Source organism: Mytilus californianus, unplaced genomic scaffold, assembly GCF_021869535.1.
Source record: "Mytilus californianus isolate M0D057914Y unplaced genomic scaffold, xbMytCali1.0.p SCAF_1, whole genome shotgun sequence".
Taxonomy (NCBI): Eukaryota; Metazoa; Mollusca; class Bivalvia; order Mytilida; family Mytilidae; genus Mytilus; species Mytilus californianus.
The window spans coordinates 96567308-96593349 of NW_026262581.1; the positions used below are offsets into that span (position 1 = coordinate 96567308).

Sequence of the window (26042 nt, forward strand, 5' to 3'; positions counted from 1 at the left end):
ACCACTCCCCCCCCCCCCCCCCACCTAATTGAAATTTATTGAAACTCTTGCAAAATCTTTACCAAATAATGTCATTGTTACCATCTACTTTGTTATCCACATTATTTTCGGTGTCTCCCCTTTTCAGAAAGTCATTTGCTTTGCCATTCCTGCTTTGCTCACAGTATCTTTAGTTTACTTTTTATATGCATGACATGCTGTGCCATCCAAAGGGCTGACAAAATACTGTCACCTGGACTTCTACCATTGGCATTTGGCAGTAAATCTGTTACTAAAGGAACATCAATTTGGGTGTGTTGGATGTATACATATTCAGTCATGTCCTGGTGTTGAATTGGGACTTAAATATGAGGCCTTGATTTTGGAGAGTTTCTGCACTTCTATGAACACATGCATGATATACTTTGCAGAAAATAAGTAATGGATTTACTGTTAATTTGATCTTGTTTTAAATATGCATTGAATGTTCGTTACAGGATGGTTAACAAACAACAATCAAGATATATTTTAATCATTGGAGTGCATGATTAATGTTTATTGACTCTTATTATGGAACTTGTCAAAACTCTGCAGTATTTTTATATGTAAAATAAAAGACACTTATAAGGCATAATAAGAATCAAAAATCATCAAATAATGTACTTGTTATTTGATGACCTGATAAAAGATTGAAAATTTCCTGAGTGCAACCTTTAAACATCATGTGAGTTAATAGCTATGACAAGTTAGCTGATTTGCTACCATATAATAAATGCTAAAACTTTTGAAGTTATCACAGAATGAATATGACAGGAATTACACCAGATAAATGTAATCAATGTGTGGTTTATCAAAACTTATCAAACTGGTCAGAAGTTGTTTAAATACATACAGAATCAGATGAAATGTTTTAACAATATTTACAGGTTGTAATTAGACCTACAGCTAATAGTAGTAGACAGGCAGAATGGCATAAAATGGAAACTAAAAATACCACAGATGTCTTAACTATAAAAATAGCAGTCAGAATGGATAAACCACAAAATATGAAACATTGTGGGTGAGTTTTTGAAACACAAACCCCCAACAAAATATAAAACATGATAAGTGGTTTATTGTTTAACATGTCCGTCCACAAACTAAACTCTAGTTTTCTCCCTTGATTTTGCTGTTTATTGTGCATTCTATAGAAAAATATCAAGAAGTGTTTTGATTTTAGGATAGAAACACTTGATTTTGCTTTTCACATAGAATCCCTACATTACAACTTCTAGTTCTGATTGATGTTGTATTCCAACCTTATTGCACCCACTTACTGATATTTAATTAGAAGGAAATTAAACTTTTATTTCCGTGAAAAAATTCACTCCTTAATATCTGAAGAAAGGGATAACAATTCCTAGAACTTTGTAAGAAAACCATGATTTTTGATCAATTAAGTTGTAGGTGGTCGGAATGAAAGAATTTATAGCCTGTAGAAGATCTATTAAGTTCCAGTAATGGGTTTATATAAGGAAGCAAACTGTTTTTGATGCCCATTACAAAGGAAGAGTAATAGTTATAGTCTGAGTATTCTGTCTTATAGCTTTCTTCAAACATCTATTTTGTTTAGGTTAATCAGTTAGATTGATATAAAGGTAGCATCAATTTTAAACCTAGACATCAAGCAGCTCTTTTTGTGGAAAATCTTTAGAGTGAAATTGATCATATGGCTCTGAATGGCTCATATTTTAAAGAGAGATTTTTGTCGAGCCTTCGACTTTAGTCGAAAAAGCGAGACATAGCGATCCTACATTCCGTCGGCGTGGGCGGCATCCACAAATATTCACTCTTTGGTTAAAGTTTTTGAAATTTTAATAACTTTCTAAAAATATCCTGGATTTCTACCAAACTTGGACAGAAGCTTGTTTATGGTCATAAGATAGTATCCAGAAGTAAATTTTGTAAAAAAAAAATTTCATTTTTTCCGTATTTTACTTATAAATGGACTTAGTTTTTCTGTCAGGAAACAATACATTCACTCTGTGGTTAAAGTTTTTAAAATTTTAATAACTTTCTTAAACTATCCTGGATTTGTACCAAACTTGGACAGAAGCTTGTTTATGATAATAAGATAGTATCCAGAAGTAAATTTGTTAAAAACAAAATTTAATTTTTTCCGTATTTTACTTTTAAATGGACTTAGTTTTTCTGCCAGGAAACAATACATTCACTCTGTGGTTAAAGTTTTTAAAATTTTAATAACTTTCTTAAACTATCCTGGATTTGTACCAAATTTGGACAGAAGCTTGTTTATGATCAAAAGCTAGTATCTAGAAGGAAATTTTGTTAACATTTGTACCTGTTTATCCGTATATTACTTATAAATGGACTTAGTTTTTCTTCCAGTTAACATTCTGCAGTTAAAAGTTTTTAAAACATTTATTAGATTCATAAACTATCCTGGATTTATACTAAACTTTGACAGAAGCTTCTTACAATCAAAAGATAGTATCTAAAGGAATATTTTTATTGATTTTTTTCCTCATTTTTGTTGAGCCTGCGATTAACAGAAAAAGTAGGCGAGACCCTGCGTTCCGCGGAACCCTTACAAATTTTTTTCATAAGATTTGTATTGTGAAATATTTTTCAGACATCAAAAAAGAATTTCTGTTTCAGAAGTGGACTTAGAAAAAGAATATAGCTAAAACAGCATGAAAGCATTATGTTCCTGTCTGTTGTTGCCATAAAAAATGTTATATTCTTATTAATCCTCTCCTTTTATTATTTTCAATATATATATGCCACACAACCAAGTAACATTTAGTGACATGAGATCATATTCAAATTTCAAAAAATTCCTTGGATGAGTTCAATTATCAGAATTTTTTTTAATGGGAAACTTTTTTTCAGGAGGGGGACTTGTAGAATTTTTCATGCTAATTCTTATTGCGGGGATAGCGCTTCATTTCTTCTCAAACTCTTCAAATTTGTGTGAAGGTTTCCACTTATCAAAATGGTGAACTTGACACTGATATAGATCCCTCATGGATCCCTTCGAATCTGTATGAAGGTTTCCACGTTCATATTCACTGTTAGTAAAATCTTGGTTTATAAATAAAATCTCTTGAAATAGCACTGTTTTCATTAATATTATTGGGCATATCCTCGGACCCAATTTAGCAAGTGAGTGCCCCAAAAGTTTTTACCTATATATTATACACAGAGGAAGAGATTATAACATTTTTGGTTTTTGGATTACTATGACTTTTTATTTATGTTTTAACAATATAAGTATGTCAGGAACTGTCCTTTGACATGCAGTTTGGGGAGCATAGGACCTTTTGTTGGTCATATGACCAAAACTTTCTACTAAGATTTACAGAAATTAAAATTAACTTGTAGAAGACTACTGTATGAAGATATCTTGGAAAACAAAACTGGCTATACATTGTTGTAGGCAGTATGGTGACCTATAGTTGCCTTAACCCACATCATTAGGACTCCAGCTGATAGTTGTCTCATTGACAATCATTCTACATCTCCATATTTTATAAAGTGAATATTTCATTGTTTTTTGTACTATATTTTTTTCACAAATGACAAATGTGTTATTTTTTTAATTGATTTTTTTTTTACAGTTATTTATATGCAATTGGTAAAAATGTATGGAAGAAATGGAAAAAGAGATACTTTGTTTTAGTCCAGGTAAAAAAAAACATTTTGTTATTATCCATCCCTTTATTCCTTAAAGCTTCTTTCTTGGTGAATAGATTAAATTATTGGTTTTCACAATAGAAAGTCAAACAAACTTTTAAATGGCTCATTGACATGAATATGATTTGCATCTTTTTATCTAAGATGTACTGGGATGGCAGGTGTTCAGAAAATAGTTAATTATAATCCTGGTATCTTTGATGAGTTTTGTATGAAATGAAATGGCATTGAAATTTATGGGGAAAATGGAAATACAATGTACTGTGTAATCTAGGAGGCAATAAATTTATGGGGAAAATGGAAATACAATGTACTGTGTAATCTAGGATGCAATAAATTTATGGGGAAAATGGAAATACAATGTACTGTGTAATCTAGGATGCAATAAATTTATGGGGAAAATGGAAATACAATGTACTGTGTAATCTAGGATGCAATAAATTTATGGGGAAAATGGAAATACAATGTACTGTGTAATCTAGGATGCAATAAATTTATGGGGAAAATGGAAATACAATGTACTGTGTAATCTAGGATGCAATAAATTTATGGGGAAAATGGAAATACAATGTACTGTGTAATCTAGGATGCAATAAAGTCATAATTATGTTTGAGACAATAATTTCTCAAAGAAAATGTAGGTTATTATAATGAATAACCAATCAACACATGTGTTTACAAATGGTCTTCACACATAATGAATTGTGCAAGAACATTTTTTTTTCTCAGAAAATAGCAGTTACATCTTGATACGGGATTGGCATATTTAATTGAATAACTGTTCTGTTTGTAGGCCTTACATATTTGTCATGTGAAGCTATTTACTTATAGGTGTTCTAGTTCTCATTGGCCATTTATCACTATAGATATCTTATGTTTTTAGGTTTCACAGTATACATTTGCCATGTGTAGCTATAGAGAAAAGAAACCAGACCCTACAGAAATGATGCAATTAGATGGTTTTACTGTTGATTACTGTGAACCATTACCTGGTAAATAGGATATAAATAAAAAGAAACCTGGGATCAACCTCAATGAGACAGCAACCCAGTAACACAAATATACCAAAATTAATAGATACTTTCAAAAATTGTAATTTTTTTTTGTCTTGCCTGTAATGAAGTCACAGAAGGCAAGACATAGGTGTTGCTTTTCTGGTATTATTAACAATTGTTAAATTATCTGCTTAAGTCAATTTGATAGGAACTACTTGTGATAGATCAATGATATTTTCTATATATAAATAAAGTTCCATTACTATCAGTACATACCAGTTTGACAGTTTGACAACCATTTTGAGACCGTGCACCCTAGGTCATGGTAGGGACTCTGTGGGAACGTCACGTCAATAAACTCATATCTGCCGTAATGCATAATTAGTGTTATCGACGTTGGTAAAGATTACAAAAAAAAAACTTTTTCATTCGATGTTAGTTAAAAATAAAATATCACAGGAAACTTGAATTTTAGCTCTTCAAACTAGTCTAAAAGTTATAGACTTTACCTTTTTGTATCTGTATTTCATAACAATGTGAAAATCGGTAATATTATCCACAACGTTTATTTTTCGCTGTCATATGCAACAATTTAACATCCTATCGGGACCTAGCGCTATTTATAGAATCGTAAACAGACATCAAAATTTTGCATGCATCATCCTGAAGTTGAGAACAGTAAAATTTTGTAGGTATCCTAATCCAATTTCGTCAATAAGGTGTCTAATTTTGAAGAAAATCAACAAAATTTTTAGTTTTCCCCGAACAGATACCCCATGTTCACATATTTTTCAAGGATCCATCGCTCCTCGCAATCTACAACATATTATCTTTACAACAATGTCCAGTTTATGTAAATGTGTTACGAATTGACGAGGCGCCAGTGCGTCAAAGGCGGCAAGGTCCAGCATTAAAAGAACCAAAAAAGCGCCGTAACGTTAGATTTATTTAACTGTTCACATCATCATGCAGTCAGTTAAACTTTCAATTTCTGCTAAAAATTTACACTGATGAACGTAATGGTTGCGTTATTCACGATCCATTGTTGTCAATTAATCAGATTATAAATTCGAATTCATATTTACTTGCACAAATACGACAAAGATTCGCTCGAAAACTAACTTTATGAAATATTGTCATTATAGATACCTGATAAGGGTTAATTCCCTTTGTTTATAAAAAATAGTTTGAGGTACTGTGCAGGATATTCTGTACACTTGAATTCACATAACTTAATAAAAATTGTAATGCAATAGTAAGAGTTAAGTAATTTATTTACTCAACCAATTAATACTTTTCTTTAAAGAAAAAATATATTATTATAATTGAATTCAAACAAAATATGCAATACAAGCGACGTAAAATGTTTCTATTTTAAAACTTAGAATGGTCCAGGTTTTGTAAAAAATGTTGAAAAAAACCCACAATTTATCGATTCAGAAGAATGATCCAAAAACGGCGGAATCTTTTGCCATCCATCGTTTTAAATACGTGTGTTTTTGCCGCCGAACATGCGCAGATTTATTTTCATATCTAAATATAACATTCACTTGAAGAAAGATCGATTCAAATCAGATCGATCTTTTTAAAACCACCTCTAGAGGTGGACTTTTTAAGTCCGATTGAAGATCGATCTTTCCCGTTTACATTAGACTAAGGATCGATCTTTTTAAGATCTTTCCCGTTTACATTAGACTAAGGATCGATCTAAAAAGATCGATCTCAAGAAAGATCGATCTTTTTTACAAGTGTAAACGGGGTATTAGAAAGTTACATAAATGTTTCCAATAAAAAAACACTAAACCACTCACTAAATTCATTTCGAAATTGCAAAATTGCTGCACTTATTTGAACCAAACGTATGTCAAAGTGTTACATGTATATGTTTAAAATCTAACAACATTTATCAAGTTGAATTAAGATTTTTTACCACGATACAGTTTATATCAATGTGATTTAGATTTACATGTAACAGCGTTCATTCATAATAATATCATTTTTAAAACTATATATCCCTGAAAATCTTAAAGTTCCTTTTAAATTATATATTATATATATTATATATAAATTAAAGAAAGTTGTATTGAATCTAGCTGTTTTTAACCCAGATATAATGTTTCTAAGCTCGAACATTTTGTAACTTGAATTAAAAATATGCACGGCTATACTATCCCTTTTCCAAAACCAAATTGTTGGCCCAGGTTTTTCGGACGTAAGCCCCTTATTGAGGTGGCTGTACTTTAGCTGTTTGGTATATCGGATGCATAAATACGAAGCAACAGTATGTCAACTTTAAATGTGAAGCCTTGTTTGCGGAGAGCATTTATCTTTCTGCAAGGCAAATCCACACACATACTTAACAATCCCGCTATAACGTTTGAAGTTTTAATTTCCTGCCCTTCATTCCGCGATCCTCTATTTTTGAAGACCATAAATAAATGGATAACTTAATTTGCTAACGTATTGAGCATATATGAAATGTTAACCACTGGACATTAAGCCAATTATAATTATAAACCACATATCGTGTCATGTATAAAGATCAATCTTTTCTTAGCTGGTTTGACTCCTTCATGTGAAATAGTTGTCGTTTTCATCCACCACCATACGGATTTATTCAAATGCATGCATTGTAATATTTCGATTAAATATTTAAATAAAATAACATCTTATTATTCAACAAGTTTTTTTACTTGGAGGTTACAAATCCGAAGTATTCTAGAGTCTAAATCAATACATATTGAAGATTTTACAAAAAAAATTACACATATCTATCTATTAATTCAAAAGGTTATTCAGTGCTATATATTGTTGTAGGGGACAGTTTTAAAACAGTATGTATAAAAAAAATATTATAAAATGATATTCAAAATTTTGCATTGAAAGACATCCTTAAAATAACTAAAATGATTTGTATCTGAAATACAAGAAGGAGCGTTACTTTGGAGTTTAGTGTTGCGTCCTTTTCGATGAAGTAGTATACATTATTATTGAGGGGCCAGCTGAAGCCCGCCTCCGGGTGCGAGATTTTCTAACTGTGTTGAAGACCCATTGGTAGTCTTCGGCTTTTTCCTGATCTTTGGTCGGGTTGTTGTCTCCATGGCCATCCCCGTTTCAATTCTCAATTTTATTGGTTTTGGTAAAGTATGCTTTTTTCTTCATTGTTGTGGTACAAATGTACATGTGCATACTTGTAACAATCTACCTAAGTTGCAGCTATGACCCATAATTAGGTGATATGTTTTTAAAGAAATGTCACAATGTTGTGGTTAAGACCTCCAAAGTATACACAAGAATTATTGATAATGATGAAGACTCTTCGGAAATTGTCCGGATGTCTAATATATTCAGGGAAATTTAGCTCTATTTTTTTCAGAAGAAGATACCAACATAATAATATCTGAACATTAAATTAGATTAATTCATAACATATAATGAAATTGTTCATATTTTAAGTCCATATTTTGAATTGCATGTAAGGAAGAGTGCCTGAACATATATATGTTACGTATATACAGGCCTGTGTTATTCTCATTTTCTGTACATACAAGACATGTACAGTAGCATGTCTTCATCCTTGAACCCCAAAGGTGACTGGTGGTATAGAAATATGGTTTTCCTCCGACCACAAGTAAAACCCTTGGCAAAGTGGAGCATCCGTTTGGTTGTGCGGGATGTGTGAATACGCAACCACGTCCGGTTAGAATAGGGACGAATTGAGGCCTCGTGAAGAGAGAGTACCACGCTCCCGCACGTTAAGAATTTTTGCAGCAACTCTTTTATGGGTCCGTGGGTAGCCTGATGCAAGGGAGAAAATTCATGCCCTATCCATTATACCCACATTTTCAGCTGGTGACTGTTGAAATTCCCCTCCTTTTCCCCGGTCGATCCCTATTACAGAACCAAGCTATTACATCTATTTATATTTTGTTCTCATCCTGAACGTGTTTGAAATATTTGCCACTGGACATGAAACAAATTGTCAATAATTTTTTTATCTTGGCTCATGAATGAAAGGAGATGTATAAAGTAACAAGACAGCAACGTAACCACAAAAATAATGAGAAATAATAATTAAAAACACAAATCCAGGCACGTATCATATTTATTATGCACATAATTTGTTTTTCATATTCACTGCTAATTATAACTCAAAAGCGTCAAAAAGAAAGACAAGCAGCTTTGCTTCAAGTTATGATTTTGTATGCTTAATTTATTGTTTCCGTCTGAAATCTGGAAATCTTTATGGTTGATGTAGAGGGTTTCACATAGAAAGGTGGATTGAAAATAATTTTTCTTTGATTTTATCATAATAAAAAAATGGTAGAAATATGGGGGGATCAGTTCTTTCCTGGACCTTAGACAAACTGACTTGTGCATCCAACAATGGTAGCCTTATTAAACACTTGCTACACTTCTAAAACAAGAAACTACTATTTGTGTAAATCATATGGTCAAATAGTAAGTACATGGAAATTAAAAATTCAAAACATTTGAAAATTTCGTTTTTTAATGTTTTGTGCTAACTTGTACAGTTTCCCGTATTTTCCTGTGCGAAATAAGATTTTCACGTACAATGGTCATACGCTATAAAAAATAGTTAGTTTTTGCATCCTTTCTGCTCATTTTGTGTATGATGTGTGCTGCGGTAGTTATATTACTAAGTTTTTAAGTATGTTTTTATTGTAAATTGGAATGTTGGCAGACAAAAGGTATATATTCATGAATATCAGGCAGATGCTTGGGGTCAAAGGTCAAACATGAAAATGAAAACTCTTGTCCTAGTATATTTCTACCACATATATATTTCAAATAATAAATGATTTTTGTGTATTTTTTTCAATATAAAAAATCCCACAGAGTCCCTAGTCATGGTCCAGCCACTTTAAAAATTAATTAGCAATTTCAATGTTAAGTGTTCTGCTTAAGTTATTTTGATAGTAACTACTTATGATAGATTAATGATATTTTTATATTTTTATAAAGTTGCATTACTATCAGTACATATCAGTTTGACAACTATTTCAAGGCCCAGCCCACTAGGCCATGGTCCAGTGACTTTGAATTAATTAGTAATTTTCAGTGTCAAGTTTTCTGGTTAAATCAGTTTGATATGAACTACTTGTGATAGATCAATGATATTTTCTATAAAGTTGTACTACTATCAATACATATCAGTCTGGTGACTATTTCGAGGCCCTGTCCACTAGGTCATGGTCCAGTGACTTTCAGTTATTTAGCAGTTTTCAATGTAGTTTGTCTCAAAATTTTCTGCCATCAGGCAAGACATATCTCAATGTCATCAGTTTATTTTTATAAAGTTTGAGCTGTTTAGATTTAATCAATTGTTATTTTTTTGATAGAAAAATACCTACCTGCATCTGTATATCTGAATTGCATTAAGTTTGCTCAACAACTATGATCTCTATTCAAGCACAAACACAAAATATAGAATATTTTCCATCAAACATTAAAGTACAAAATGAAAACTGCAACAGTAAGAAAATAAACAATACAATATGTTATATCATATACCCTGTTATACTGTCAAAAAAGGTTTAATGATGTTATATCACTAAAGTTTCACATATAATTTGTCAAAGACACAAGACATAATTAAAACAATAATAGTTTTACATATAAGCTATTTGAACAATAAAAGTATAAAGATTCTCAGTTTATATAGTATTTACATCAAGTGGCTTTCAACGGGAAAAGTGCCCAAATTCATACGACAATTCCCAGATATGTGTTTTTAATTGATAATTTTGAGCTGAATACTTACATCTAAGGAAAATCATTTCACAACATGATAAATATATTTCAGAAGGATATTTGAACATCTCCAAACTTAAACATAGGCAGGAAGTGATTTGTTAGTTTGTATGATTTCATGAATTATAGATTTAGCTTCTTAAAATAATTCTAAAGGAAACAACATTGTACAGGGAAAAATTGTTTTACCATTACAGATGTTGAGGGTGGGAAATATTTTTATAACACTGTTAAAGAAGGGGACAACGTAGTGTTAGCTACAATTGATGAAAATGAAAGAACGCTATGGGTGCAAGCAATTTACAGAGCAACAGGACAGACGCATAAACCTGTCCCTCCGGTTATACAGACAAACAGAATCTCTAATACTCAAATATCAAGGATGCAAGGCGGTAAGTCTATAAAGTTACAAATAGACCCGTCCCTCATGCTATACAGACAAATAGACCAATCCCTCATGTTATACAGACAAATAGACCAGTCCCTCATGTTATACAGACAAATAGACCCGTTCCTCATGTTATACAGACAAACCCGTCCTTCATGTTATACAGACAAATAGACCCGTCCCTCGTGTTATACAGACAAATAGTTTTCAAGTTATCGAGAATAAATAAAGAACCTTTTCCTCATATTCTTGGTTCATTGAATTTGATAAAGTTTGAATGTAGTAAGGTCTTTATCTCAGAGGATTCAGCCACCAAACATTAGGAGTAGGAACAATGGCTGGTTTGTTTGGAGTCAGGATGACATGTCTCCCTGCTGACTGTTACGTTATAAGTTAGCACATAAAAAGGAGTTGTTCTGGTACAAAGCAGGGTATATTCTTATCTTAACATGTTATCCAGATTTATAAACATGTAATATTTTCTGCTGCATATTAAACAGCCATTAAACAAGTAATGAAAGATTGTCAACACATTATTGAGTAATTATCAATTAAACTGGCAAGGGTTTTCAGTATATAAACTTGTTTAATATCAATATAATATTGTTAACTTTACAAGTTCAAGGAAAAGTTGATGCTATTAAGTGGAAAAAGCTGGTTTAAACATGTGTCTTTCTTATTATTTTCATCAAATTTCTTTTACTAATTGGAATTTATATGAAATAAATTGAATGCCTCATTTGACATTATGAAATATAATCGTTGAAATATTGTCAAACCTGTATTTGAAGGCCAAATAAAAAAAAAAATGATTTCATTAGCTATGAAAAGCTTAAGACTGACTGTGGTAGAAAGAGATGAGTTCCTGGACTTGTCCAAGCTTTTTTTGAGAACTCATTATTCAAGGATTGCCCTACAAAATGCATTTTTAAATTCCTCTGGTGATAAAATACAACTGCTAGCGACATATCTCTGGCACTACTATTCTTCCCATGTCACAATATTCATAATTTTCTGGATTATTTGAACATTTTATCATGTTTTCATCAATTACAGATGCTGATCGAGCAAAGAAACATGGATTAGATGAATATGTCCAGGCCAACCCTGCTGAGTTTGACCATCATGAATTGTTCTTAGTGATGCAAACATTAACCCTTGACTATAGACTAAGTGATGCATATACATGTCTGGTGAGTTTTCATAGCTTTTGTAAACCATCCAAACTATATTTATCATTTTTTTTAAGTCATTAAAAGGAACTGATCTGATATGCTTGTCACAAATAAAATCATAAAAAATTACTAGTTAGTTTTATACAATTTATTTTGAAATGTGTTTGTGAAATTAGAAATTTTAGCCTTGTCAAACATACTCTTGTAGGATCTACTTACAGTCTTTTGCTTATCTTACAGAATTTCAATGGATTTAGATTGTTAGCTTGAAATATTTGTTAAAGGGCTTAAAAAATTGCTCTGCATTGGTACAAACCAGTTCTACTCCCCAGCAAAAGGAAATAATTGTCCCCCGCGTAATGCGTTGCGGGGGACATGGAAATACCGGACGTCTGTCCGGTCTTGTTAGCGCTCTCACAGCTACAATTCTTGCCAGATTTTTATAAAACTTATACTATAGGTTAATATCAGCAATATCTCGGACAAGTTCTATAATGGTGGCCAATTGACTTTTTTAAAAAGAGTTATTCCCCTTGGAAATATTAAATTTATGGAAAATGGCCCCGTTAACGCTCTCACTGGTACAATTTTTTGATAGATAGATTTTTGTAAAACTTATACTATAGGCTAATATCAGCAATATCTCGGACAAGTTCTATAATGGTGGACGATCGACTTTTTTTGTAAAAGAGTTATGCCCTTTGGAAATATAAAATATGTGCAATGCAGGGGACATTGGAACTCTGTTCTGTTATTCAGATTATCATTTTTAAATCACATTCATGGTAACGACTTAGCAACATCTGTGTTTTTTTATTTGACTCTATAGGGATGGTTTAGTCCAGGACAAGTGTTTGTATTAGATGAATATTGTGCTAGATATGGTGTACGAGGATGTCATCGACACCTGTGTTATTTAAGTGACCTGCTGGAGAGAGCAGAGAATGGTATTCTGATAGACCCAACATTAATTCACTACAGCTTTGCTTTCTGTGCTTCCCATGTGCATGGTAATAGGTAAGTTATGTAAAGGGAAGGGAACATGTTTCTAGTGGATAATGTGGACATGTGACCTGCAAAAGAGTTTCCTTTATATAAATAAATTAACATGCAGTTTCCATCTGTGTTTCCAATGAACTTTTATAATTGATTATATCTTGAGTTTGCCTCAACCAAATGTTATGAAACTATACACAATGCTTATTACCACAAAACTCAGATCAAATAAGAATTCTGGTGGTGTCACTTTTACCGTTCTCGAGTTATGCCCCTTTATAACGTTACATTTAAGCAGGGCTTTATCTGTGTTTTTATGGACACACTCTCCATTTATTTTATATAGTTTATTGAACAGTAGAACCACAACAATTTAAGCTGTCACTATTTTAGCATTTTAATACAGTGTGGCACTTCAATATTTCAGGCCTGATGGTATTGGTACAGTTTTACTCAGAGAAAAAGAAAAGTTTGATGAAATTAAAGAAAGACTTCATATACTCCTTGAGAAACAGATAACACATTTTAGGTAAGTATTGTCACATTTTCCAAAAAAAAGTTGCAATTACAAAAAACTGTTATTCATCAGATTCTCTGAGCTTAAATTGCTTAAATGATGGACAGGACTGAAATATAAATTACCTTCTACTAGTGCATTTAGTGAAATATGACAATTTGCTACTTCACAGACAGAAAAATATTTTAAATTAAACTGATGCAATTAAAGAATTGTTGTATCTAACCAAAAAACAATGGTAGAAACTTTTCTGTTATGTGTTTAGACAGTGGAGATAATGTGTCCATTAAAGTACTAAGTAAGTGTTGCTTTAAACTAAATGAGACACTTCTTCATGATAAAAGTCTTATTTGTTCAAACATAAAGATCTTCAAATAATTGCTATGTAGTATAACTTACTTGTGTTCATATAATTTAGGGAGTTTTATAATGTACAAATTGATAATTGAAACTATTATTTGTACAGAGTTTTTGTATACGTTCTCAGTATTTCTCAAACCTCTGAACTTAGTTGGATAAAACAAGCACACTGTCTTTGATTTTGTTTATCACTGTCATATTTAAATGACTACGATGCTTCAGACTTATACAGAACAATGATGCAAAGTTAATATATGGACACTAAAAGATATTGGGGAATCTGGTTTTACCAAAGAATAAAATCTAAACCAATCTAGTGTCTTTTTTGCTAAAATATCAAGCTGCTTAATTGTTGAAGATAAACTTGTATCAACTTGTGAAAGAAGGTGTGTGTCAAAATTCTGATAACTTCTACAAATATCAGAACAAATATAAACTTGTACAAAATTGAAACTTTTATAGTAGAACATATATAATATTAAAAGTCGCAATGTAACAGCTGTCTACCTACATTTTTCATCTGATTTTAATGAAATGTGTGTCAAAGGTAAAAAGAGGGACATTGGCTACCTTGTAGCAGTTTTGGTTGTCAGGAATAACATCCTTTTAGATAGAATGAATGCTGTTGCACTAAGAATTAGGCAGGAATGAGTTTACATCTTGCTGACGCACAGTGATAGCTGAAAAGCTGTTTGAAAATACATGTATTATTACATCATCTTTGGAAAAGCTGCCTTTTATACACAGACTTATCTTTGTATTCCTTCTAAAATTTAAATCTTTGATTGCTTCTTATTTTATTTAAGAAATTTAGGTTAAAAAGAATTAAGTAAAACAAAAAAGTTCCATGATAAATTATTTTCACTGAATATTCATTTTTGTAGAATAAGAGTAATTAAGATGTATTCAATGTTTTAAAGTTATAATATATCTGATATATATATATGTAGGTACTGCTTTCCATTTGGTAGACCAGAGGGAGCTCTGAAAGCTACATTATCATTATTAGAAAGGGTAGGTACTTCAGACAAAGATTACTTTAAATGTTTAAGTACATTTTATGTAAACACAATATCTCTTTAATAATGATGCCATCCAAACCTTATGGAAGAAAACTGACAGATTATGTGAATTTTAACCAATATGTTCCTTAAATAAATGCTTTGGAAAAGAGATTTGTACAAATGTCAAGTATGGAAAAGAAGTAAGGTATATGAAATCATCCTTTTTATTTTATTGTCTGTTTAATTTTTTATGACAAAACAAAACTGAAAATGTTTGTTCCTAACAATGAAGTTTTGGGGTTCAGATTGCAAATTGCAATCAAATCCCTGATTCAATGGCTGGGCTGGTTAGCTATATTTCAATCATTCTGCCTGTGCTTGTGGGTACTTTGCTTTTAATACAAATGCAATGTTTAAAATTTTAGTTCCCTTGCAAAATGATAGCAATCTTTATCCTCTCATTAGTTACAAGCACTTTGATTGTTAATCTTAGGAATAAAGCTATAAAAAAATGTTATGAGATCTTAAATGTTAAATATAGTTTCTTTCTTTACCTGTCATTATAAGTCTGGCATAACAAATTATAAGCCTGGTATTTTGATGAGTTTTACTGAACTCATATTTATGTCAATCTGTCCATCTATTCATTCTATGCATTTATTTATCTGTTTGCTTATCTACAATGCAAATGTTTAAATAGCTCCCAAATTTCCATCTATTCAACAAATAAATTTTTATTAAGATTGGTTAATATGAGTTCCTTTTTGGTTTTTGTCTCGCCTGCGAAGAAAGTCGCAGCAGTTTGTTGCAGTATAAGAGACATAGGGATTACTGTCCAAAGCTTTATATTTCAGAAGGTAAAAGACCTGGATGCTTCATATTTTGTATGCAGATACCTTATGTTACGAAGTTTCCGTCTGTCATATGTCCATTCTCCATGACCTTATTTTCATGATTCAGTGACTGCTTGAAAAAAAAATTTCTGTCATGGTAATTTCTCACTTATGATGAGTAATATGATAACTATGTTAAATATTTATGGGTTTCTTGCAATGTCCATCAGACATGGTTCACTTGATCTCGACCATTTCATGGATCAGTGATTAAGGTTAAAGTTACATGATTAGGTTTGTTTCTCAAATACTATAAGCAGTAGGTCAACTATATGTGGTGTATGGAATGATCGTTAGGGGCTCATGTCAGTCTGGCGGGTTTCATCTGACCTTGACCTCATTGTTCATTGGTCAATGTTAAGTTTTTGTGTTTTTGTCAAGTGTACATATCTGTCTGGCAGTTATCATCTGACCATGACCTCATTTTTAATGGTTCATTGTTCAATGATAAAGTTTTTGTGTTGTGGTCTGTTTTTTAATAACCATAAGCAATAGGTCAACTATATTTGGTGTATGGAATAATTGTAATGTATACATGTCTGTCTGACAGGATTTATTTGACCTTGACCTTATTATCATGGATCTAAAAAATGTTAAAGTTTATGTGATACTTGTAGTTAAACCTTTATCTCCAAGACTTTCAACATAAAATCAATGATCAGTAAAGCAGGTGAGACATTTCAGCGTGTGCACACTTGTTTACACTATCTATGTTTGACATTCAAGAGTTGTCAGACTCCTATTGTGGAAAACTAAATTTCTCTACCAGAATAGTATGTTGTACTACAGGTCAGATTTCCATGAAAAAGTCTTCTGATTCCTTCAGGTTAAACATGCATTGTTTAGGAAATCAAGCAAGCCCAAAGAATTATTTCTGACAGGACCTTAAGGAAAACTGCATGTTCAGGCAAATGGGTTGGCTAAAGTTGCAAACAACATGCTAGCTTTCTTTCTGCATACTTGGATTACATGTTAAGACTGCAAATTGAATTAAAAATGTTCTTTTAAAGTTCTTAATTCAAAATCCAGCCTTTACCTGTATGGCTTATTAATTTTTTGAGTTTTGATGAAGTACATCATCATGTCTTCATCATATTCGTTTAGTTGTGGTGTAAGTGAATTTTCAGGTATTGATAAATAGTCACATCTTTAGTTTCTTGTAATAAGATTAAATTTTCAGGTGTTGATGAAAGATATTGTAACACCTGTACCACCTGAGGAAGTGAGAAATGTCATCAAAAAATGTTTAGAAAATGCTGCTTTAGTCAACTATACAAGAATTTCAGAGTATGCCAAAATAGAAGGTAAGTGAACTCTGACTTTGATCTTGTGACGTATCGAGATAATTTAGATGTGATTTATTATCTGGAAAGAACATACAACTGTTGAAAGAATTATTTCGCCATAAAGAAGGTACTCTTATACATTTGGTATAGTATTATTTTCTTAGATTTGATCAAGCTGTTATCCCTAAGCTAGTCAGAAATACAAATTTCCTGAAGTATAATTATTTTTAATAAAAACAACTATTGCAACTCTCAAAGGGACGACATTTCGATTTATTAAGTAATAAATGTGAAAAAATTTATAGCTGATAAGCTTGAAAATTAGTATCAGTACAAAATTTTAAATACCTAATTATTTTTTAGAAAGGAAAAAATTATGCAGGTTTAATGTAAATACTAAGCTGCCATTTGTATTTTATGCTAATGAAAACAGGAAAGAGAGGTGAAATAAATGTCTTTTGTTCTATATTTAGAAATATTAACCACAATTTATTGTTTTTGTGTATTATGAAATAGATTATAAATCACTTTTTGTTACATATAGTTTTCATTTTGATTTTTAATGAAAAACAGATCTAGTTCTCATTTTGATTTTTAGTAATAAAACTCTTTTGGTTTTGATTTGGGATTTAAAAGTAACAGGAATATCTGTCATCAGATCAAACCATATTTATTCAAACTTAAAAAAAAAAATTTTTAGTGTACAAACGATTTATTCTAAAAAAGCTACTTTGTATTTTTGTTTGCTTTTTGTACCAATATTATCATGTGAAAGCACATGTCAATTGCAACACTTCTCCTTTCACTGTGTGATCACTTTAAGTTAATCCTATATAAGAGAAAAATTATAATTAAGAATGAATGTATATTTGCATTTGTTAATACATGTACTACTAAATCATTTGTGTGGGACACTTGAATCTGTGTAGTGTGTAAGTTCATGTGAAGTTATTTATCTGGTTCTAATACTACTGTTTTCAGATCATTTGGCTATTAAACAGAAGTTAGCTATAAAGATTGTGCATCTATGTATACTCTTTCATAAAAAATCTTTTTGGGGAATACATGTAACAGATCTATAAATATATGGACAGAAATAACCCTTAGATGGACCATAGTGTGATAAATATATCTCAATAGCATATTTTCATTTTAATTACTATCAATTAGTTCTTAGCCAGATTTTTTCCCTTGTTTCAAAAGGAATATCAGGTCTTGATCAAAAGCAGGCTGCTGATATTAGGATTAAACTTCTTTCATGCTTGGGGATCATATTTTAATCATTAATGAGAAAGTTACAAGTATTATCAGAACTTTTTGAAGAAGTGCAGTTCATGTATAGAGAAGAATTATCATGTTGCAGTCAAAACCCTAGGATATATCTATCAAATTAGGTTGGTTTTTATATAAGAAAAGAAGAGCATGTTAAAGGAAGTTAAAGGGTTTATTCCTTGAAACAAAATGTAGTAACTAACATAAGTAATAAAACAGTGTCAGATTATAATAGTTATATTACTATAAGTATTGATTTTGATATACCAGTAGTTGAGAATGATGGCCATATTTGGACAATAAATTATTGATGGGGTGGTATTGCTATAAACATGATAAAAGGAGATAAGATACATTCTAGAATTTAAGATAATATTTATTTATTACATTTTATGCTAACAGGAGCAGGTAGTGGTAGGTTATGTTTTATATACAGTTTCTAAGAACCAGTTTTTGTTAATCATGTATTTTTTATTTTCTTACAGCCCGTTCATTTGACTGTATAATACAGTTTTTAAACTTTATTTGTTATTGTCTTGTACAGAAGCTACTTAGACATGCTGTTTCACATGGGGGTGGTGGTGGAAGCACTTGATAAAGTTTGTGACTAGGTCACGCAGGCATTACATATCTCTGTAAACAGTTATTTAATTATGTAATACAGTTGGTTTATCATTTATTCACAACTAGATTTATTTCACAGTTTTAAATTATTCTTTTTTCATAACTCGTTTCTTTCGAATATGTTTTATTTACTATTCTCCTACAAAGAATCACCCTTACAATCAATCCATTTGCCTACCTGTAAATCTATCAATGCATCTTGTAAATGAGATTCCTACTTAGCCCTCAAGTAGATAGTTTACTTTAGACATGCTGTTTCCCATGGGGATGGTGGTGGCAGCCCTTGATAAAGTATGTGACTAGGTCACACAGGCATCACATATCTTTGTGTAAAGTGTTAATTTGAATAAGTAATACAGTTGGTTTATCATTTATGTACAGTTTCATTTTACAGTGCAATAGTTAAAATTTCTAACTAGTTTCTTTCGATTATGTACTATTTTATTTACTATGCCCTTACAAAGAATCACCCTTTTTATCAATCTGTGAATTCATCTTGTAAAGTAGACTCCTACTTGGCTCTCAAATAGAAAGTTTACCATATGAAGATGTGCATGAAGCAAACAAATTTAGTCCTACATCCTAAAGGGGAGATAATTTAACTAACAAAAATATTTGGTCTTTCATCACTCCTTCATACATATTATGAAACCATCATATGGATTTCTGTGAAACTTCTGAAATCTTGAGGGGAGATAATTGTATTACCAACCAATTTATTTAACACATCAAATGGTTTTAAACAAATTTGAGGCCCCACATCAAAAAAAGATATGTACCCAAGAAAATGATTTTGGAATCAGTAAATTGGTGATGCAGGGCAGGAATAGTTTTGTAAGTTTGCTCTCAGTTATATAACCTTAAGTTGAAACCAGTTTCATTTTACTGTGATATTTATTCCAAATCGTGGACAGGTACATCTGACTGTGTAATATAGTGTTGTTTATTTCTTTCTTATAGCCAGTTGTGTTTTACTGTATGATACAGTTGTTGATTTATTTGACATTGAAAAAGAATGCTTCAGTCAATTTCTTTCACTTATTTTCAGTTATTATTTCATATTTTTGTCATTTTTGTCATATTTTATAAATTTTTTCTTCACTTTGCATCATTTACAGCCTGTTTCATTGTACTGTGTAGAACTGCTGCTTTATTTGTTTTCTCAATCTACTTCCAGTTACATTATACATAATTCATTTTCTTAATGCTTTTTAAGATAACTTTTTCAAACAATTTTTTATTCTGCATTTCTGACAGTCTGACTGTTTCCCTACCATGATCTATACAAATGAATATAGATTTTAACCATTATTGTTTGGGTTTTTGGCTTGCTTTTGTACAGATTATTTTTTCAAGCACAATTTAATGTCACTCTTATAAGAAAGTCAAAAATGTTTATCTTCATCATAAAGTGTGTGCTTTAATACTATCATCTAAGAAATCTATTATGGTGTCAAGATGAAAAATAGTGATCATAGTATGAATAAGATGTGGGATGCACAGTAATCAGACAGCAACCCAATGACACAAAAAACCAAAAGACATCTCAAAATCAACATAAGTACTTCAACAATATAGACAAATGTTTATACAATATGTCAAGCTCTAAATTGACCCCAATCTAGAAAAGTTCCTTGTAATTTGTCAGTTCAGAAAATATAGATTGGATGTTTTTCTAAGACTTTCTACTCACTTATTGAATACTTTCCTTCAATTGTCTATACAAAAGTACAATTATTTATGTACCATTAATGGAAACATAAGTTATTCATTGGATTATTATCTGATTCTTGATATAATGTTATTATTCTAACATTGCATATCTGAAGCCAGCTATTCAGTAAAATAACATCTCTGAGTCATATAGACATTTTTGTCAACAATAGATTTTTATGTGCTTACTAGGAGCATGCCCAGAGAGAACTAAAGCAGAGTAAATGCTCCTCATGGAACAACTTTTTGATTTATCATGATATGTTTTATTATATAGAATCTTAAACTATAATGTTTGGCCGTAGTGGTATGAAATCATGTTCATATAATATTTGTATTTTATGTATACATAATTCGCATTCATATTCATATAGTATAAAGTTTCCCCAGTATATTAATTTTAACTTGTATAATTGTATTATGTGTTTATCATTTTATTCAGAGTGGTATGATATGGTGTTCTCCGATATATCAAGTTACAGTTTTAAACTAATAACAGTGTTCTCCTCATCAATTTCATACAGACTTCTGGTATACAGGGAATTGAAATACCTTCTTGTTTCTAGAAATTATAGCATCAGATCCATAACACAGTATGTTGGAAAATCATTTCAGAAAGCTCACATTCGAGCAATATAGCAGCACATGACCACGATGTTAAAAGGTCCCAGGGAGAACACTTAAATAATGGTATTGGTGCTGTATTTTTTTTGAGAGCTGTATTATAGATTGATTCACCAATATATCATTTCAGAGTCGTACAATAATGGTGTTTCACCTAAGAAAAGACTTGATGATGTGATGCATTTGGCAGAGTTGTGTATTGAAGTATTACAACAGAATGAGGAACATCATGCCGAGGTAAGGAGCAAACTTGGTACACATCAGAATTCCGTTATACCAAAATTGCATGGTGTTGTTAATCAGCTTAAAAGTACTAGAAACTAACGCTTGCAAACTAAGGCTATCACTGAGTAGTACAATACAACTGGAGAAAAGCTAAAACTTAACATGTGCATTGACAAATAACTAAACAGATATATTAACAGCTGGAGGCTAGCTCAAACTTAACATGCATACTTTCAAATCGATTTTGGACTTGCTCAAACCCAACATACCACAGTAAATATTGTCAGCTTGAAACTTATAGATATACTAATAGCTGGAGGCTAGCTCAAATGTAAAAGGTATGCTGTCAAAATGAAACAGCTTATGATTAAAATTAAACAGCTATATTGACAACACAAGATTAAACTAAATTGGTATGCTGACACCTAGAATCTGTATCATTCATTAGTTACATCTACTTAACCGGATCTTAAATCTGTAAATAAACAATACATCATAAAAATGGTGAATAGTGAATAGTTTGAATTGTATTGGACCTTGTTAAAAATTAGCAATAAACTCCAAATTAGATTTTGATGCTTTTTTGTTGTGTAAAATGTAGTTTTCATTCCAGTTGTTGTGATTGTTTGCTTTATTTTAAAATTGAATACATTTAATGAAAACTGTATACTTATGTATTTGAAGAAAATTGGTAAAAAACGTGTTTTTTCATTTTCAGTATTGGAATTTTACAAATGATAAAATGTATGAAATTGAAAGTCTAGCAAAGTGCACAAATTAAATCTAAGAAGTCATCTGTTTATGCACAAACTATTTTATTTTTAACCAATTTCTTGCAATAGATCAATTTTAGATTGTATTTATCAAGAGTTATTTACATAACTGTAAGGTAATGAAATCACTATTTTAAGTATGGCTATCATTCTGATAAACTATGATTACTGTAGTCTGGTATAAAGTTGATTTTTACATTGTTGATAAAAAGGAGATCAGTCTGGTGTAAGTTTGATTTTTACATTGTTGATAAAAAGGAGATCAGTCTGGTATAAGTTGGATTTTTACATTGTTGATAAAAAGGAGATCAGTCTGGTATAAGTTGGATTTTTACATTGTTGATAAAAAGGAGATCAGTCTGAAACTGAATAAAAACACACTTTTCAAATGGTCACATTTTGGCTTAGATACAGTTTAAATTTTTATGTCAAAATTATTTTGGATAATAAATCTCAAACAGATATCCTTACAGATAAGACAGACATTTATTTTGTGATTTATTGTTCACTTGAAAGGCAAGAGTTTTCGGTGAAGAAGAAAAAATGCAGATAATATAAAAATAGCTGACAGTACCATACAAGTAGGATTCTACTGCTTTGCAAATGTCTGAAATCCAAAATGACAAAAGGGAAAAGGACATGAGGCAATAATTTCTTTTTCAGGACAAGAATGGAATATTTTTATTTTCTATAATGTCACAATAACTTATAATTATTCCAACAATACTTTTCAAAAATAGCTCTTGATAAAATTGTAATAAAATTGACAGCTTGCAAAGAAAGATGGAAAGGTTTATGTTGAAATAACTAGTTATAATAAGATAATATAATCATTGATAATTTGATTTGAGGTATCATTTATAGAAAAAATCTGAAACTTACATTTTGATTCCAATATTCAAGCCAAACTCGATATATGTGGTAAATATAGAAGCTGATTTTGCTAACATGGGTTGGAGAATATTAAAGTTTTGCCACATTTAACAAATCAATTGTATTATTTTAAAATATTTTTTATATGTTGTATATAAGGGTTATTTAATATTGCTGTGTTGTGCATGACAAATTTGAGTTAATTCCCAGTAAAGCATGCATTACTAACCCATGGCTATTGTTTTTTTGATTAGTCATTTACATCGGTGAGTCTGTGTGTTTTTTTAAAGCTTCAATACAGTTTGCACTCTTGCTGTGGTGTGAATTTCTGTTTATTTCTCTGAAATTTTAAGTTATGAAATTAGGTTAACAATTTTCTCCATTTAGCCAAGTTTCAATGCACTATTATGATTTATTTTTAATGATTCACTGCCTTCAGCAGGTTTGATAGCCAAATTGACTGTTGGCTGCTAGGTTTTAAAATAATTAGTCTTTATTGCAACTAATATGCATGAAAACAAGGCCTAGGTTTTACTGCAGTGGCAGATGTTTAAAAGTAATCTTTTAATAGAAAAATCATTGACAGTCCAAATTTTTACTTAGATGACCTTAACTATGAAGTTTTATTTTGGTTCTTTGAATTGTTAAATTATTCTAATTAGAGTATTTTCTAAGAAAGTTGAAAACCTTTGGAATGATTAAACTATGGTTGTAGATGCCACTGTTATATTAGACCATATCAATATGACAAGTTACTTTTTGAAAAAGACCATGTCTTTTAAAAATTCACATATTTTTGCAAAAAAAAAGACAATTTCTTCAGTGGAAGGTCACAAGAAGTTGTAATGGAATTTTATTAAGATGTTTTTTTGCTAAGTCTCCTTGTTATTCAACCTTGACCTATTTTTCATTGTTTAATTTTATAGTTCAATCAGGCAATACACTAATTTCATTAGGGTTCACTTTGTACTGATGGTCCTTAGTTTACATGTAGTTACTTGATGTCGTTCTTTATCATTGGTCCTTTTTATTTTGGTGCACCTGAGCTTTCTCCCTGAGTTTCATTTGAGTCCACATTATTCTGAAGCCCAATAAGCCATTCTCAGAGTTTCAGTTGGGTCCATTGGTTCTGAAAACATTCAGTCATACTTGAGTTTCTTTTATACCCAAATTGTTCTGAAAAACCTTAAGCCATACCCAGGGTTTCATTTGGGCCCAGGTTGTCTAAAGAAACTTGAGCCACAACCAGGGTTTCATTTGGGCCCAAGTTGTCTGAAGAACCATGAGCCATTCCCAGGGTTTCATTTGGGCCTAAGTTGTCTGAAGAACCTTAAGGCATTCCGATGGTTTCATTTGTGCCAAGGTTGTCTGAAAAACTCGAGCCATTCCCAGGGTTTTATTTGCACCCAGGTTGTTTGAAGAACCGTAAGCCATTCCCAGGGCTTCATTTGGGCCCATGTTGTCTGAAGAATCTTGAGCCATTCCCAGGGTTTCATTTGGGCCCAGATTATCTGAAGAATCGTAAGCAATTCCCAGGGTTTCATTTAGGCCCAGGTTGTCTGAAGAGCCTTAAGCCAATCACAGGGTTTCATATGGGCCCAAGTTGTCTGAAGAACCATAAGCCAATCCCAGGGTTTCATTTGAGCCCATATTGTTCTAAAGAACCATAAGCCAGTCCCAGTGTTTCATTTGGGCTCACATTGTTCTTAAGAACCTTAAGCCGTTCCCAGGGTTTCATATAGGCCCACATTGTTCTGAAGAACCTTAAGACATTCACAGAAATTTATATGGGTCCATATTGTTCCGAAGAACCTTAAGCCATTCACAGGGTTTTTTATGGGCCCTAATTATTCTGAAAAACCTTACGCCATTCACAGGGTTTTATATGGGCTCACATTGTTCTGATGAACCTTAAGCCGTTCACAGTGTTTCATTTGAGCCCTAATTGTTCTGAAGAGCCTTATGCCATTAACAGTGTTTTCATTTGTGTAAACATTGTCCTGACATTTGGGGATACTTTATGCTGGTGCACCCGAGCTCATTCCCTGAGTATTATTGCAGTCGACATTGTTTTGAAGAACCTCAAGTCATTGCCAAAGGACTTATTTGGGTCCATATTGTTTTGAAGAACCATAAGTTATTCCCTGGGTTTCATTTTGGTTCATTTTGTACTTGAGCACCTATTATTATTCACTGAGTTTCTTTGGGGATTACAAGTACTCTTTTTGTGTATCTGAAATCAAGTTTCAAGGGGCTACTGATACTGCATTGAACTACCTCCCTAAAGTTGTATTTAGGTTACACATTGCACTTGAGCACACAATGTTATTTAGTTTCTTGGGGTTCACATTAGTCTGAAGAATATGAAGTTATATTCTAAATCTTATTCCTATTTACACTGTTCCGGAGCACCTAATGTCAACCCCTGAGTTTCATTGTATTTGAGTACTTGAGGCCATTCCGTGAGTGTTATTTGAGCTTACTCTGTTCTTGAACACTTTTCTTTTAAGTGTTCTTAAATGTCAGTTTCTAACCTGTTACATTATTTGTATCTTCAAACTGGACCGTTATATGGATAAGACATTTCTGTGTGTCTACTATGATATAAAGAGAATTATCATCACAATTTCGTTCTATTTTATCACAATAAAACCTGGAAATTGATGAGTTTAACTTGAAGATAGCTCAGATATTGATATTTAGATGATAAAGTAGCTGTCACAATTTACACTGAATTTGCTATGATTGTCTGGAAATACTAAGCATTGTAAATCACTTTATAATAAAGCACATTATTCTCACTCTTACACTTATATTTATGACATACTTTGTCTGCAAATCTTATACTATATTATATCATATCTTTCAATGTTA

At 31.5% G+C, this 26042-nt stretch overlaps 1 protein-coding gene across 2 annotated transcripts in view; it reads left to right on the forward strand.

Moving 5' to 3' along the window:
- Positions 1-26042, forward strand: part of LOC127710276 (calcium-dependent secretion activator 1-like) — a 93412-nt gene that overhangs the window by 46252 nt on the left and 21118 nt on the right. For both annotated transcript variants that reach the window (XM_052216059.1, XM_052216066.1), the window contains 10 exons: positions 906-1039; positions 3600-3666; positions 4559-4667; positions 10643-10837; positions 11890-12026; positions 12838-13025; positions 13432-13533; positions 14832-14895; positions 16959-17082; positions 21428-21534. In XM_052216059.1, coding sequence (XP_052072019.1) covers positions 906-1039; positions 3600-3666; positions 4559-4667; positions 10643-10837; positions 11890-12026; positions 12838-13025; positions 13432-13533; positions 14832-14895; positions 16959-17082; positions 21428-21534 — 1227 coding nt within the window. The remainder of the gene's footprint in view (positions 1-905; positions 1040-3599; positions 3667-4558; positions 4668-10642; positions 10838-11889; positions 12027-12837; positions 13026-13431; positions 13534-14831; positions 14896-16958; positions 17083-21427; positions 21535-26042) is intronic.